Source organism: Hyla sarda, chromosome 5 (assembly GCF_029499605.1).
Source record: "Hyla sarda isolate aHylSar1 chromosome 5, aHylSar1.hap1, whole genome shotgun sequence".
Lineage (NCBI taxonomy): Eukaryota > Metazoa > Chordata > Amphibia > Anura > Hylidae > Hyla > Hyla sarda.
This window is the reverse complement of record NC_079193.1, coordinates 71,175,458-71,191,514: the sequence shown is the minus strand read 5'-3', so window position 1 is coordinate 71,191,514 and position 16,057 is coordinate 71,175,458. Positions and strand designations below refer to the sequence as shown.

At 42.3% G+C, this 16,057-nt stretch overlaps 1 protein-coding gene and 2 pseudogenes across 1 annotated transcript in view; all 3 read left to right on the top strand.

Annotated features, from left to right (window-relative positions):
- Positions 1-16,057, top strand: part of LOC130273220 (sodium channel protein type 4 subunit alpha B-like) — a 488,856-nt gene that overhangs the window by 194,085 nt on the left and 278,714 nt on the right. Inside the window, exon 7 of the mRNA XM_056519644.1 lies at positions 13,739-13,867. Coding sequence (XP_056375619.1) covers positions 13,739-13,867 — 129 coding nt within the window. The remainder of the gene's footprint in view (positions 1-13,738; positions 13,868-16,057) is intronic.
- Positions 971-1,061, top strand: LOC130274626 (U2 spliceosomal RNA; annotated as a pseudogene).
- Positions 1,880-2,052, top strand: LOC130274667 (U2 spliceosomal RNA; annotated as a pseudogene).

Genomic DNA, 16,057 nt, shown 5'->3' with positions numbered 1-16,057 from the left:
GAAACACTGACATATACTATATACTACTATATAATCCAACATTCTGGGAGTTGTAGTTTTGCAACAGCTGGAGGCACCTCTGGTTGGAAAACACTGACCTATACTATATACTACTATATAATCCAACATTCTGGGAGTTGTAGTTTTGCAACAGCTGGAGGCACCCCTGGTTGGTAAACCCTGACCTATACTCTATACTACTATATAATCCAACACGCTGGGACTTGTAGTTTTCATTTGGAGCAGCTGCTGAACCACAGGCTGTATCGGGGCATGCTGGGAGTTGTAGTTAGTAACTAACTGCAACTCCCAAATTGAATAAAAAAAGCGATCAAAAATGTCACATCAAAACAAAAATGATCCTGTTAAAAACTACAGATCGGGGCGCAAAAAAATGAGCCCACATACAGGCCCGTAAAAGGTAAAATAAAACAAAAGTTATAGGGGTCAGAATAGGACAAAATTTCCCCTGCATGTGTATCCTGTGATGTTGCGCATATATAATTAATAATGCAAATTAGCATGGCCCATATTTTTTTTTTTTTTTTGCAAGAAAAGTGGCATCCCTAGTTATAGCTCACAAACAGGGTTCCCATTATGGGAAGAAAATTGTATTATACTAAACAAACCTGAATCTCCTCCAGAATGATCAAACACCAGTTTGTAGACAGCTATTTGGGGATTCTTGCTCCTTACTAGCAAAGTACTAGTTGGCTACAGGGATGCCCTAGATGCAATTCAAGGATGTACTGTTTCTCGTCTATGAGATCGGTAGTATTAAGACTTATTTTCCTACAATTCTCCATGGGAAAAAAGTATGCAAATTATCTCTCCTCCAAAGCCAAACCAGAATCTCCTTCAGAAGGAAGAGTCATCCATCTGTAGGCAGCTATTCCAAAGCTCTTGTCTCTTGTCAGTACAGAGCAGGTAACTGGTTGGCTAGAGAGATATCACGACTACAGTACTGTATATCGCTTCTTGGCCTTTTGGCTGAGATCAAGTGTAGTATCTGTCCTTATCAGTTTCATGCTGGTGGCAGGCGACGCCAGTGTGGAGCTGGTGGGGATGGGTGCTGCATGGTAGGGAGCAGGTCTACAGGGGCGTTCCGGGGCTGGTTCTTAGGAATCAGCTTGACAGCTGCCCCGATGTGATCTGTTTCTTCCGGGTCTCGCCATAAGGCTGAGAGGGTCTAGAGCCGAGATACTTTTGTGCCTCGGGGAGTGGTGACCCCAAGGTGCTGAAACTCATTGGGAGTATTGGCTCACTGATTTGAAGCACAAGCATCCTGATCTCTTCACCTTTGTGGCACTCACCTCTTTATTCCCAGCCTTCTGGCTAGGATCAGAGAAATTTTTATAGATCCGGCCGGATCACCGGGCAGTATATCTGCACACATTCACTTATTTATTTATTTTTGTCTCACTGACTCACTTTTTGCGTGTTGTGTGTCCACAGGATTTTTCAGGATGCGGCAGCCCTTCTAGGTGTCCCTCCTGGTGGTCTAGGGGAGGTGTGTGTGGCCATTAGGTTCCGCACCTCCCTGCAAACACCCCGGGTACTCCTGCTTTGGCAGGTTACCGACCATTATCGGCTCTGCTGGCAGATACCTTGGCTAAAGCCAAGGGGGATGCCGGGAGCATTTGTGGTCCCTTAGTAGCTTCGGCGAAAAGGGACATTGAACCTGGAACCTCACAGGTACCTTTTGGTCTGGAGGCAAAGTGTAAGGTTTGTTGGGGGGGCTCTCTCCTATCGGAGAAGGGCTTGCAATAGACCGCATCCTTTGTGCACGTTTTTTTTTTTGTGTAACACGTTTGCACTTTTTCTTGCACTTGATGATTCAAGAGCACGTTCCTTGGCACTTAGATTACAACTACAGTATATAGCTTCTCGGCCTTTTGGCTAAGATCAAATGTAGTATCTGTTTTTATCAGTGGTTTAGTCTTTGCCATTGATGTAGAATGAATGCTGCATGGAGGAGCAGGTGTACCGGGCCTTCAGGGGCTGGTGCCACTTAACCACTTTTTCTTGCACTTTGGGTGATAGAGAGCACTTGCCTCGGCTCTTAAAAAAAATAAAAAAATAAAAAAAAAATATTACAACTACAGTATATGACCACTGATGACCATAAGTCATTGGCTTCTGATTTCAAAATTTGACTTGAAAGATATTTGAAAATTTGTTGGGTTGAATGGAAAAAAAAAACACAATCCCACCATATTCTTCTTCTTTTTAATAATTTTTTTTTTTTAATGGCCTTCACTGTGGGATATGTATTACATATTAGGCTTCTTTCACACTACAAAATTACTCAGTTTTAAAGATCCGTTCGAAGTTCTGTCTAAAAATCGGCTGTAAAACGGCAGTTACAAAATCCTATACGGCCGTTCGAAAATCCCATTATAGTCTATTGGATTTTTACATTATCCTTTTTAACCCGTTATAGCACGGCCATTATTTTTTGACGGGTAAATAAACGGAAGAAATAATGCATGCACTATTTCTCCCGCTACTATCTTCCGTCACAAAATAATGGCCGTTATTAATAATGGGCTATAACGGGTTAAAAGGATAATGTAAAAATCCCATAGACTATAATGGGATTATAGTCTAATGGGATTTTCGAACGGCCGTATAGGATTTTGTAACTGACCTTTTACAGCCGATTTTCAGACAGAACTTTGAACGGATCTTTAAAACTGAGTAATTTTGTAGTGTGAAAGGGGCCTTAACTTTTTCTGTGAGTTTGTCCTATGGTAAATATACCAAATTGACAAAGTTATTATATTTTACTACTAATAAATAACCAAACTTTTTGTAGTCTTACTCTGACACCCATAACTATATTATATTTCCATTGAACTGTGTGGAAGTCCCTAAGCCTACGCCATATTCTCCCTAGTGGTTAACCTCCGCAAAAGTTTGGACAGATTATTTGGGCACATGAAACTATTTACAGAACTGAAAGGCTTCTGTCACAATAAATGCTATCCAATATGTAGACATCATGTTATAGATCAGGAGGAGCTGAGCAGATCGATATATCATTTAGGTGGAAAAAAGTTCCAGGACAATTTGTCATTCTGGGCTAAGTAGTCATGTGGGCGGTCTTACTCAGTGATTGACAGGTCTCTCTGTATGCACACATAAGTGTATAACATGTCATTTATTCAGGTAAATCTCTGCACATTCTGTGCTAAGTAGTCAAGTGGGCGGTTCTACTCAATGATTGCCAGCTCTCTCTATATGCACACTTATAGTTGTGAATAACTGATTTGGACTGCCCACTTTACTACTTAACATTGAATGAACAGATATTGACATGGATTAATAAGTCATCCTGTTACTTTTCCACAAAACTCTATATCGATCTGCTCAGCTCCTCCTGCTCTATAACCTGACACCTGAGATTGGACTGCATTTTAAGCATGACAGTGTTGTTTGAGGGTGGACATTCACTCTAGGCGTTAGAATTGTTTCCTCGAAGCAAACCAAATAAATTTCCAGGATAACTTGTCATATATTCATTTAAATCTCTGCTTATTCTGGGCTAAGTAGTCAAGTGGGCAGTCCTACTTAGTGATTGACAATAGTTTTTTTGTAAAATGGCATACTAGAGATGAACTCTTAGATGGAATTGTATTCCTCAAATTAGTACATCTTAAAAAGGAGTAGTCCAGTTTAGGAAAATGTATCCCCTATCCAGATGATAAGGCATAAGTGTCTGAGCATAGGGGTCCAACTGCTGGGACCACCCCACGATCGCCTGCCTGGTGAAATCCCCATGCACGAAGCTGTGTCCACCACCGGACAAAGTGTGGCCGACATACCCCCTCCGTGCATCTCTGTTTAAGCTGTTGCGCCCCCCTTCGATCAGACACTTATTCCCTATTTTTTGGATGGGGGATACATTTTCCTAAACTGGAGTAACCCTCCCAACTCCACACCCCTAGGAAGTGGTGGCGCTGCTGAATGGCTGATGGGACTACTAGAGTAGAAAAGCTGTTTTCCGGCATTAAAGGGGTACTTCGCTGCTCAGCATTTGGAACAAAATCTTCTGAACGCTTAGAGCCGGCGCCAGGAGCTCATGATGTCATAGCACTGCCCCTATTGATATGAATGGGACTCTGCTGCTGCAGAATCTCCGCACAGAAATTCCATCATGTGAACATACCCTATGGGTTTGCAGTGCAGTATGAACTCTTTATTCCAGAGTTATTAGAGCATCTGAAAGACATACTAATACAAAGGGTCCGGAATGCAACAACAAGGTCCCTTTAAGGTTTCATTTACAAGTATCCTGTTGCACATAACAAATCCCCATAATGTAGAGTTGGGAAATCAGTAACTCTGTATCAGAACTGAAATGATTCATGAACATTGTAGCATGTAACCGACTCTGTCATTTCATTGTCAAATGAGAACGATCATACCTCTCATTCTCTCAGGGAACAGAAAGGTGATCATTAGCGCCCACTGACTGATTACACGTACGGAACGCTACGCCATTGTTCAAAAGTCTTCTTTCAAAGATTCTTTAGGAACAAATCCATTGTTTACGTGGATTCGGAAATGTATTTTTAACACTCTCTGCAACGAGCGCCAGGGCTATGTATGATATGAGTACAAATAATTATAGGGATGCAAATGAAGGTATTCCTTACTGTATGGGAAATATTGAGTGACTAAGTGGCATAGTATTTATGAATAATAGGTTGGAGGTAAGACTTTTGCTTTGAACACATTGTTCTTCTTATGACAGTGTTTCCAAACAGTATGTCTCCAGCTGTTGCAAAACTACAACTCCTAGCATGCCCAGACAGCCGAAGGCTGTCTGGGCATGCTGGGAGTTGTAGTTTTGCAACAGCTGGAGATACACTGGTTGGGAAACACTCATCTAAAGCAATTATCTCCAACCCGTGGCTCTTCAGAAGGTGGTCAGGGCATGCTGGGGTTTATAATTTTGCAACAGCTGGAGGCACACCGGTTTGGGAAACACTGATCTAAAGCAATAATCTCCAACTCATGGCTCTCCTGAAGGCTGTAAGGGCATGCTGGGAGTTGTAGTTTTGCAACAGTTGGAGGCACCCTGGTTGGGAAACAATAATCTAAAGCAATAATCTCCAACCCATGGCTCTCCAGAAGGTGGTCAGGGCATGCTGGGAGTTGTAATTTTGCAACAGCTGGAGACACACTGTTTGGAAAACGCTGTTATAAGGTTGTCTGCAAAGAGTGAGGTACTCATGATGGGTATACCAGGTTCCATAGAGGCAGGAGCAGGGCTCAAGTCCTGCAGGAATGTGTGGGAACAGAGTTCCTGCACTTGTTTCACAGCAGGAACACCATTCCCATTAGCAGGAGTCCTGCAGGACCAGCCCTGGAGTGGAAGAGTTCCCACGCTTTTTTTTCCTGGGACTTGACCCCTGGGCAGAAGACACAACAACTGGGGAGCCCATGATGGGATGATGTCTACCATGATGTTGCCATAGGGGCTTCTTTTAGTTGCCCCTACAGAGCCCCAATTGCCTACAGATTGATACAAATCTCATTGGGGGAGATTCATTAACACTTGCGCAGAGAAAAAGTTGACCGGTTGCCTATAGCAACCAATCAGATCGCTTGTTTCATTTTTAAAGATAAAAGATTCCATCTGATTGGTTGCTATGGGCAACTGGTCAACTTTTCTTCAGCGCAGGTTTTGATGGAACTCCCCCATTACGCTCAATGCTTTCTGATGAGGTCCATACGCAGTTAGTGTTACCTAGGGACACATTCAGCCAATACTGCGCAAAATTTACAAATAAAAACTGGATTACGTGACTAGCACCACATTTCATGTGTGTTTTAGGCTACCATCACATATGGCAGTTTTTGTGCCAAAGCTAAAAGTGGATTAAAACCTAAAACTGTTATTTCATACGCCAGTCTAAAGTTAACCCCTGCCAGTGCTGGATTTATCAAGAGGCGCATGCCCTCTGCAACAGCCAGCTAGCAGGCGTAAATTGTACTAAATTTGTTGTGAAGGGGGTTACCATGGGTCCCTGGTGAACGCGGCAGACATTGTCAAAAAGTGAAAAAAAATTTGCCCCAAAAAAGGGTACCTGCGCCAAAAAAATGCACGCTTTTTTTTTTTTAAATATAAGATGATAAATGCCCCAAATCTGCACCATTTCCACACACATTCTAATTATAATTGTCTATCTTTTATTTAAAGAGAGACGTTTTGTAGCACTCAGTATATAAACCACTATAGGGAACCAGGCTGTAATCGAATATATTAAACACCATCTTTGCAGGCAAATTAAGCGTAGGCACCTGGGCTCAGCTTACATGGCTGGATTCAGTTCCATGTACATTATAGGTGGGGGAGCTATCTCAGGACTGTAGGAAAGCTTTTAAAAAGGATCTAATCCGACAGCACGGTACAAATATCTGCCACCTACACACCGCACTGATTAATTTCACATCTAGATTTATCAAATCATGAGGAAACTCGGTGGTGAGCTAGAACACTTCAATTCCTACTGTATATTCCAAAGACTTTTATAGTTGCCTTATAGTACTTACTTACCGGAAAGCTTTTTAAGAATGATGCTTATTATCCCCACGACAGGTACACAAATCTATCAAATGGCTAATCTGATGCTACTTAGTTTAGTGATTATATAGTCATAGACATCTATCACAACACATATTGTTAGTACACGAGTTCCTTGTCTACGTTTTGAGCCATGAAAACTGACAGCTCTATACAGAGGTCAGGGAGGTGAGTGCAATGGTAGCTGCTGTTTCGGGATTGCAATTTGCATGACCAAGAAAAATGTTTTATCTGCCAGACCCCATGGTAAGTGCCTAGGAGGCAGTCTCTTCTTTGTAGGTGCTCTCTGTATTGAGTGCTTCCTCAGTCCATACTCACAGGTCTAGCTGTCTTCTGATGGAACGTTAGAGTTGTCAGTCATAGCTGAGAAGAGGAGCCAAGGAAATCTAATAAAGAACCACCAGGAGAGCCCACCTACTGGACACTTGTGGCTGGGAGATAAAACTAAATCTGTCAGCTCCTTTTGTGATAAGAGCTGCAGGCTACCTTGGATAAATAAAACATACCTATATTTTATACGCAGCTTCCATGAGGCAGTACCAAGCTGCAGAAGGGAAACATCATGGCGCTCCACCGGTTTCGCCAATCCCATCCGGTGCTGCTTGATTGATACACAGGACTTGGCTTACAGCATCGTGCCCTGCTTCCAAATCCAATGTATGGGCTCTACTTACCATCAGTGGATTATGCACAGTGATGCCTTGAGGCCTTTGGACAGAGCATGTGCCATGTTTGTGCCATTGTTGGTAAGCATGGCGCACAGGCAGGATTTGGAAGTCAATCCCTGTTGAACAAATAAGCCACGCAGGGAGGGGAACTAGGAGTCGTGCCATGCTGTGACATTTAAACAGTTTGACACTGCCTCCTGGACTCTGAGCGGAGTATAAAATTGTATAAATATTTTTAGATACCAGGAACCCATCACCCACATCACATGTACGTTTGTTTTAAGTGCCATGTCAGTTATACAAAGGTGTCTGCGGCTCCAATCATATAACTGAGAGATTCTTTTTTTAAAACATTCTTTGTCATGTAAGTTCACACAAAAGGTATCCTTGCATTCCCCTTCCTTACCTCTGTATAGGGCTGGCAACAGTACTGATGGCTCAAAACTGGGATTCCCTTTAAAGCAATCTGTTGTCCCCTGTTGCCTGCCCTTTTGAGCTAAGGTGAGTACAGTTTTAGAGTTTTTCAATAGGATTATTAAGAGAATGTGCAGAAACAAATTCTGCACCCGTCACTATGTGATGTGATCTCACATAGAGTATTTCTATTTCTGAGAAATGCTTGTACACGTGTGATTGATTAGTATCTTTTAATCAATCATTCATGTTTTACACTCCTTTATTTCACTATTTGGAACCAGTTACACCTTTAGGGGTTCTCTGTATTAAGAATGGCTGCTATTGAAGTGCACTATGTAGTCGTGACTATGGACATGAACAGGTTAATAATTGACTTGATGTTCGTGTCTGGACACACATGCAGCAGGAACTCTGAAGAGAAAAATCAATTGTAATTATGTTGTGGAAAAATGATCTGGCTACCAGTTGTAGAACAAAATACAGAATTATAGTTTAGTGTATCAACTAGTTGGGATAGTCCCCTAATAACCACCATTTGGGATCAGGGGTCATTTTCTTAGTCTTAGTCAGATGGTGGGGCTTCTTCTTCTTCTGAACATACCTCTAAAAGAGGCACCACCTTTATATACGTATATACTCGAGTATAAGCCGACCCGAATATAAGCCGAGGCCCCTAATTTCACCCCAAAATCCCAGGAAAAGTTATTGACTCGAGTATAAGCCTAGGGTGGGAAATACATCATCCCCCTCCCTGTCATCATCCAGACCCCCGTTATTAACACCCTCATCATCATCACCCTGTCATCATCCCCCTGTCATCATCCCCCCTTCATCATCCCCCCTACATCATCACCGCCTGTCATCATCCCCTTGTCATCATCCCCCCTTCATCATCACCACCTGTCATCATCCCCTTGTCATCATCCCACACCCCCCTTCATCATCCCCTTGTCATCATCCCCTTGTCATCATCCCCTTGTCATCATCCCACCCCCTTCATCATCCCCCTGTCATCATTCCACCCCCCCCTTCATCATCCCCTTGTCATAATCCCACACCCCCCCCCTTCATCATCCCCTTTTCATCATCATCACCACATGTCATCATCATGGTCTTCAACCTACGGACCTCCAGATGTTTCAAAACTACAACTCCCAGCAAGCCCGGGCAGCCATCGGCTGTCCGGGCTTGCTGGGAGTTGTAGTTTTGAAACCTCTGGAGGTCCGCAGGTTGAAGACCACTGCGGCCTTCGACATCATCCAGCCCCCTCTCACCCCCTTTAGTTCTGTACTCACCTCCGCTCGGCGCTGGTCCGGTGCTGTAGGACTGTCCGGTGGGATAGTGGTTCCGGGCTGCCATCTTCACCGGGGAGGCCTCTACTCCACGCTTCGGGCCCAGAATAGAGGCGTTGCCTTGACGATGACGCAGAGGAACATTGGTAATGAACGTACCTCTGCGTTGTCGTCAAGGCAACGTGACTATTCCGGGGCCGGGCCCGAAGCGCGGAGAAGAGGCCTCCCCGGTGAAGATGGCAGCCCGGAACCACTATCCCACCAGACGACCTCCTCACCGGACAGTCCTGCAGCACCGGACCAGCGCCGAGCGGAGGTGAGTACAGAACTAAAGGGGGTGAGAGGGGGCTGGATGATGTCGAAGGCCGCAGTGGTCTTCAACCTGCGGACCTCCAGAGGTTTCAAAACTACAACTCCCAGCAAGCCCGGACAGCCGATGGCTGCCCGAGCTTGCTGGGAGTTGTAGTTTTGAAACCTCTGGAGGTCCGCAGGTTGAAGACCACTGAGGGCGGAGAGTTCACTCGAGTATAAGCCGAGGTGGGTGTTTTCAGCACCAAAAATCGTGCTGAAAAACTCGGCTTATACTCGAGTATATACGGTACTTTAAAAAAAAGTCTGCCATTTTTGAGATGTATGTAAGGGAAGTGAGGTTATGAGCACTAGACAAAAGAAGCTTGCAGTCTAACATAAGTTCAACCCGCAATATGGCTGTCTCCCCTGTGACATTTTCCACAATACTCTGTATATATTGATTTTCCTCATGGGTTTATTGATAGTAATTTCATGTCTACATATTTTTTTCCACTGAATATGACACTCAGTGACTGACAGGGCTGAAAAATTGAGCTATTTTTAGGATTACATTGGACATTTCCAATAGAAATCAATCTGAATGTGTTTTAAACTTTTGTACCTCAACAAAAACTATTTATATAATGTAGACAATACCATTATATGTATATTTGTATACATTGGTTACATTTTTTTTTATTTTTGTCCCTACAGCTATTGTTTGTGTGTCTCTATGAGGAGTCCAAATACAGCAAGTGAGGGTGAACAAGCAGGGCTCTGTACACTGAGGACAAGCGGGGCTCTGTACACTGAGGACAAGCGGGGCTCTGTACACTGAGGACAAGCGGGGCTCTGTACACTGAGGACAAGCGGGGCTCTGTACACTGAGGACAAGCGGGCTCTGTACACTGATGACAAGCAGGGCTCTGTACACTGAGGACAAGCGGGGCTCTGTACACTGAGGACAAGCAGGGCTCTGTACACTGAGGACAAGCAGGGCTCTGTACACTGATGACAAGCAGGGCTCTGTACACTGAGGACAAGCAGGGCTCTGTACACTGATGACAAGCAGGGCTCTGTACACTGATGACAAGCAGGGCTCTGTACACTGAGGACAAGCGGGGCTCTGTACACTGAGGACAAGCGGGGCTCTGTACACTGAGGACAAGCGGGGCTCTGTACTCTGAGGACAAGCGGGGCTCTGTACACTGAGGACAAGCAGGGCTCTGTACACTGAGGACAAGCAGGGCTCTGTACACTGAGGTTCTATGACACGCCCCTGGCTCACACAGCAGGATGATTGACACAGCAGGATGATTGCTTCTCCTGCCCTCACTTCCTGTATTTGGTCCCCTCATAGACACACAGGCAATTGCTGCTGGGACAGCATTTTTTCACCCAAAAATATTCATATTTTATAACCAATGTATATAACAAATATACATATAATGGTATTATCTACATTATATAAAACGTTTTTGTTGGCGACAGGTACACTTTCAGAGCCAGGTCAGTAGATGTCAGCAGGGGCCCTGTTCATGAGCCTTGTATGATTTCCATAACTCTGAGGATAGAATGTTTGTCTTGGGGTCTATCCAGTTGCTAATAGATTACATCATTGCCATTGCTACTACTACCCTACTTCCTCCATAAAAAAAGTTAAGAAGTGCCAACACATCAAAATTTAAGGATATAATCCCATCTCTTATTATTCTAAAGACATTTAGGAAAACCATGACAGTCCTGTGTTCTTTCAGAGACCAGACAGCAAATATTCTCCCACATTGTTGTGATGACAATAGACTCTCTGTTGCACAGTACCGTTACAGTGGGGTCACCTTGTAAAGATTTCATACTCCAGTGCAAACACAGTATTAGTGGTCACAGTTGCAATGAGGTCCCTTAGATCCCCTTCAGTATTGTTGACTCCTCCCATAATGATTGTCTGGGCACTTTTAAATTGCTCTGCCTGATCATAAAGAGAGCAGCCGTACAGCTGCACTGTTCTCTCTATCCCTTCCCTGCACTCTGTATAATAAGTACAGGGTGGAAACAGGAAATAACCGCCATTAAAATGCTGGACCCTGGAGATGTAAGTAACCACTGGATACCTGGTGTAAAAGATTAACCCTTTCACTGCTCTCTCCACCAGGGATCTTCACATTAATCTCTTACCTGCCCTAGACCTCACCATCACTACTCTAGACCACCAGGGATGCTAGTATAGACCCATTCAATTGCATAGACTGCCAGGGAACCTTAACCCTCTCACTCTCCCAGACCACCAGGTATACTCACATTAACCCCTACATTATGCTAGACCACCAGATCCCCACTCACTAGTTAGAGATACAGCTGAACATTATGGCAGGTGAACATGAAGAGAGATACCCCCATGGGATTAAGGGCCCATGATGAATTTGTGCACCCTTGCCCATTGCTTTTAACATTGTTCCTATCATGATAAATTATGTAAAGAATTCTGTCAGTCACATAGCAGTTATTTCATAGTGGATCCCCAAAATGTAGTTAAAATGCTACTGCTGAGCCCAGAAATATGCAGGTGACACAGTGCCCCTTAATGCAACACACACATCTCCATTATGGTCCAGCCAGGGGCCTAGCTATAGGGGGTGCAGAGGTAGCAGTCGCATTGGGGCCCTGGTGCCTAAGGAGATCCCAAAGCAGATCTGCCCTATGAGAGATCAGTATTATAATTGCCACATGGGGCCCTGTTGCAGATTTTGTATCAAGGCCCAGAAGCTACAAGTTACACCTTTGGGTCCTGCATTAGTCTCTATGTATTAATAAAAACTTATGACATTATAAATGACCTCTTCCATCAGGACACTTCTGTAGTATCATAAGACAACAGCATAACTTGGTAATATATTTTTATTTTGGGGTTTAGAACAGTGTTTTCCAAACAATGTGTCTCCATCTGTTGAAAAACTACAACTCCCAGCATGCCTGGACAGCCAAAGGCTGTCCGGGCAAGATGAGAGTTGTAGTTTTGCAACAGCGGAAGGCACACTGCTAAAAAAAAAAAAACTGGTTTAGAGTTAAAGAAAATATCTCTTAATTCTGTTAGGGCTCGTTCACATTGCCGTCGGGCTCCTTTATACGGAACTCCATTGGCCAGTTCGTTGGAGTGACGCAGTTTAGCAGAGAAACAAATATTTTTTTTCTCCGGTAAACCACTGGATCACCTATGGTCCCCATTAAAGTCAGTGGGATTTGTCAGGAATCGAGTCAGTTGTGCTCCGACCCATTTTTATGCAAAAAAATAAATAAAAATGGACCGAGAACGGGATGGAGCACAACAGCAGCGAGAACCCAACCTTTGAATTTTTTTCTCTAGTAGCAACATTAAAAGTAGCACCAGAATCACCAGTAAATGTGTACATACATATATGAACATGGTTGGCTGCGTAACCCTGCTAGGAGCCGAGAGGTATGATTCGTGTAAACCATTCAGCGTAACAAGAAAACAGAATTCGCCATGATACATTGACGTTCCCTTTCCCTATGTAGGTTATGCTCATTAATGAATTGATTTCCAGGATGTGGCGCCCATGCTTGATCTAATTATTGCCAGTCCATACGGAGATGCTGGATTGAAGCTTCCATTTATTTTCAGACTTATGTCCTCAACGTCGTCTACTTAACAGACAGACACTATTAATATTGTTCGGCATGTGCATGATTAACTATTCCGGAATATCTGCATGGAGTGTCTATGAATCAAAGCTGTTTAATAGACAGAATTAAAGCTCGTTGTATGTACTCTTTTATATATAAAATTTTTCCTTTATTAATATTATCATTTTTATTTGTGCAATTATTTCTATATGTTGTATAAGTATGAAGTCCTTTACTTTTTTTGAGGTATATCACATGCACTTTTAGCAAATGTAGACAATTATTTTATGGGTAGAACTACTGTTAGTTAACTAAACTAATTAAGCTTAAATAATTAACAATATTCAAAGGGATCCTGTCACATAAAAAAAAAAACATTCCAATCTGCATCATGTTGTAGAGCAGGAAGAGCTGAGCAGATTGATATATATATATATATATATATATATATATATATATATATATATATATATAGTTTTGTGCGAAAAGTTCCAAGACAACTTGTCATTAGTTCATGATCTGATTGTTCTGGGCTAAGTAGTCATGTGGGCGGTCCTACTCTGTAAATGACAGCTCTTTTTATAGGTAGGTCTATATATATTTACACAGATAGATATCAGTCACTGAGTAAGACCGCCTTCTTGACTACACTTGTCTTCTTATCCATATTTTCTTTCATTCTTACATGATGAGCTATAATATATGAGGATTTGGATAACATTTCAGATAATGGCACATGTATCAAGGAAACATGTGACCATGTTGTTGGGATCTTCGGAAATGCTGCACTTGCATAAATCTTAACAAAATCTTTCCTTGTACACTCTAACCAGGTATACTTTCACTGGCATTTATACTTTTGAATCATTGATAAAAATTCTGGCAAGAGGATTCTGTTTGAAAGAATTCACCTTCCTGAGGGACCCATGGAACTGGCTGGACTTCAGTGTTATTGTCATGGCGTGAGTATAAGTACCTATTTTATTTGGGATTTATATAAGACTTATAGGGTATAGATATATAAGGTTATTGGTTATAGACTTATAGGTTAAAGACTTATCGGTTATAGGGTTATAGGTATATAAGGTCATTGGTTATAGACTTATAGGTTATAGGGTTATAGGTATGTAAGGTTATTCGTTATAGACTTATCGGTTATAGGGTTATAGGTATATAAGGTTATTGGTTATAGACTTATAGGTTATAGGGTTATAGGTATATAAGGTTATTGGTTATAGACTTATCGGTTATAGGGTTATAGGTATATAAGGTTATTGGTTATAGACTTATAGGTTATAGACTTATCGGTTATAGGGTTATAGGTATATAAGGTTATTGGTTATAGACTTATAGGTTATAGACTTATCGGTTATAGGTATATAAGGTTATTGGTTATAGACTTATCGGTTATAGGGTTATAGGTAAATAAGGTTATTGGTTATAGACTTATAGGTTATAGGGTTATAGGTATATCATCTATAGATGTGTTTTAGTTCAGAGCAGGAAACTAGACTGACATATTCTGTGTACAGTATACAAGTATCAATGAATATTGAACCAGCGTGATTTGGCTATTGTTTGATGATTAATGGCCATCTTTACATTGTCATTTATGTGCCTCTATATCTAACTTGGCAAGATTCCTCTTTGCCTGCAAACTATACAGCAAACCATTGCAAACACATTTCTTAATAGTGCAGAAATGTTGGACTCGTCCTTCATTATTAAGTAGCCTCTTAAAGGGGTACTCTGCTGCTCAGCATTTTGAACAAACTGTTCTGAACGCTGGCGCCGGGAGCGCGTAACGTCATAGCCCCCCTCATGATGTCACGCCATGCCCCCTCAATGCAAGTCTATGGGAGGGGGCGTGATGGACATCACGCCCCCTCCCATAGACTTGCATTGAGGGGGCGTGGCGTGACATCATGGGGCATGACTATGACGCCACGAGCTCCCGGCGCCAGCGTTCAGAACAGTTTGTTCAAAATGTTGAGCAGCAGAGTACCCCTTTTAATGTTGCTTTTTTATAGACATGCAAATTATGAGTTCCAAAGACAAATAGACATAGATCTGTGAGGATCACTGGTTGGCTATATTCGGGCCAATAAACTGATCCTTTTGCTTGTATGCCGCGGTATTCGTTAGAATTACTTTTTGACAGATTGCCGAGGCATACCATAGAAGTAGTGGGTAAATGCTGTTTAAACCTAGCTATATGCTAAGTCCCTGTTTCATATGCCAAGTCCCTGTTAGGATTTTCGAACTTTGTTCAAGAACTTAGGGCAACATAATTTAGCTTAGTTGAAGTGGCCTGTCCTACATTTGTCATTTTTCGATCTGCCCATACAGCTATTTAATTAGAAAATACACTGTGTCTTAGTAAGTCTTTATACGTCAAGATTTGGAGGATTGCATTCAAGTGCTTTCCGCTTCCAGTTCTTAAATTCTCCTCTATACCGCTTCCTAAAACATTCCCATTGGTATGATCACAGCTAGAGGCCATTGTTATCTAGTGGTGCCTAGAATGTACGTGCTACTGGATACAACATTTACCAGCCTTATTGCCGATTATCATCCTTTTTATGGCAACATTGAGATAAAAGATAAGGCTTATTAGTGATAAGTGATAGTGATTAGTGATTCATTTCCACTAGCCAATTATTGAAGATTATAGGCCAGTGGACCCTTCCTTACCTTAAAGGGGCACTCCCGTGGAAACCTTTTTTTTTTTTTAAATCAACTGGTGCCTGAAAGTTAAACAGATTTTTAAATCACTTCTATAAAAAAATCTTAATCCTTCCAGTACTTTTTAGGGGCTTTATACTAAAGAGAAATCCAAAAAGAAATACATTTACTGCGGAGTTGGAAAGGGTGCAGAGACGCGCGACTAAACTAATATGGGGCATGGAACATCTTAGCTATGAGGAGCGATTAAAGGAGTTACAATTGTTTAGTCTTGAGAAGAGACGTTTAAGGGGGGATATGATAAACGTATATAAGTATATTAATGGCCCATACAAAAAATATGGAGAAAAACTGTTCCAGGTTAAACCCCCCCAAAGGACGAGGGGGCACTCCCTCCGTCTGGAGAAGAAAAAGTTTAGTCTCAAGGGGCGACACGCCTTCTTTACCGTGAGGACTGTGAATTTATG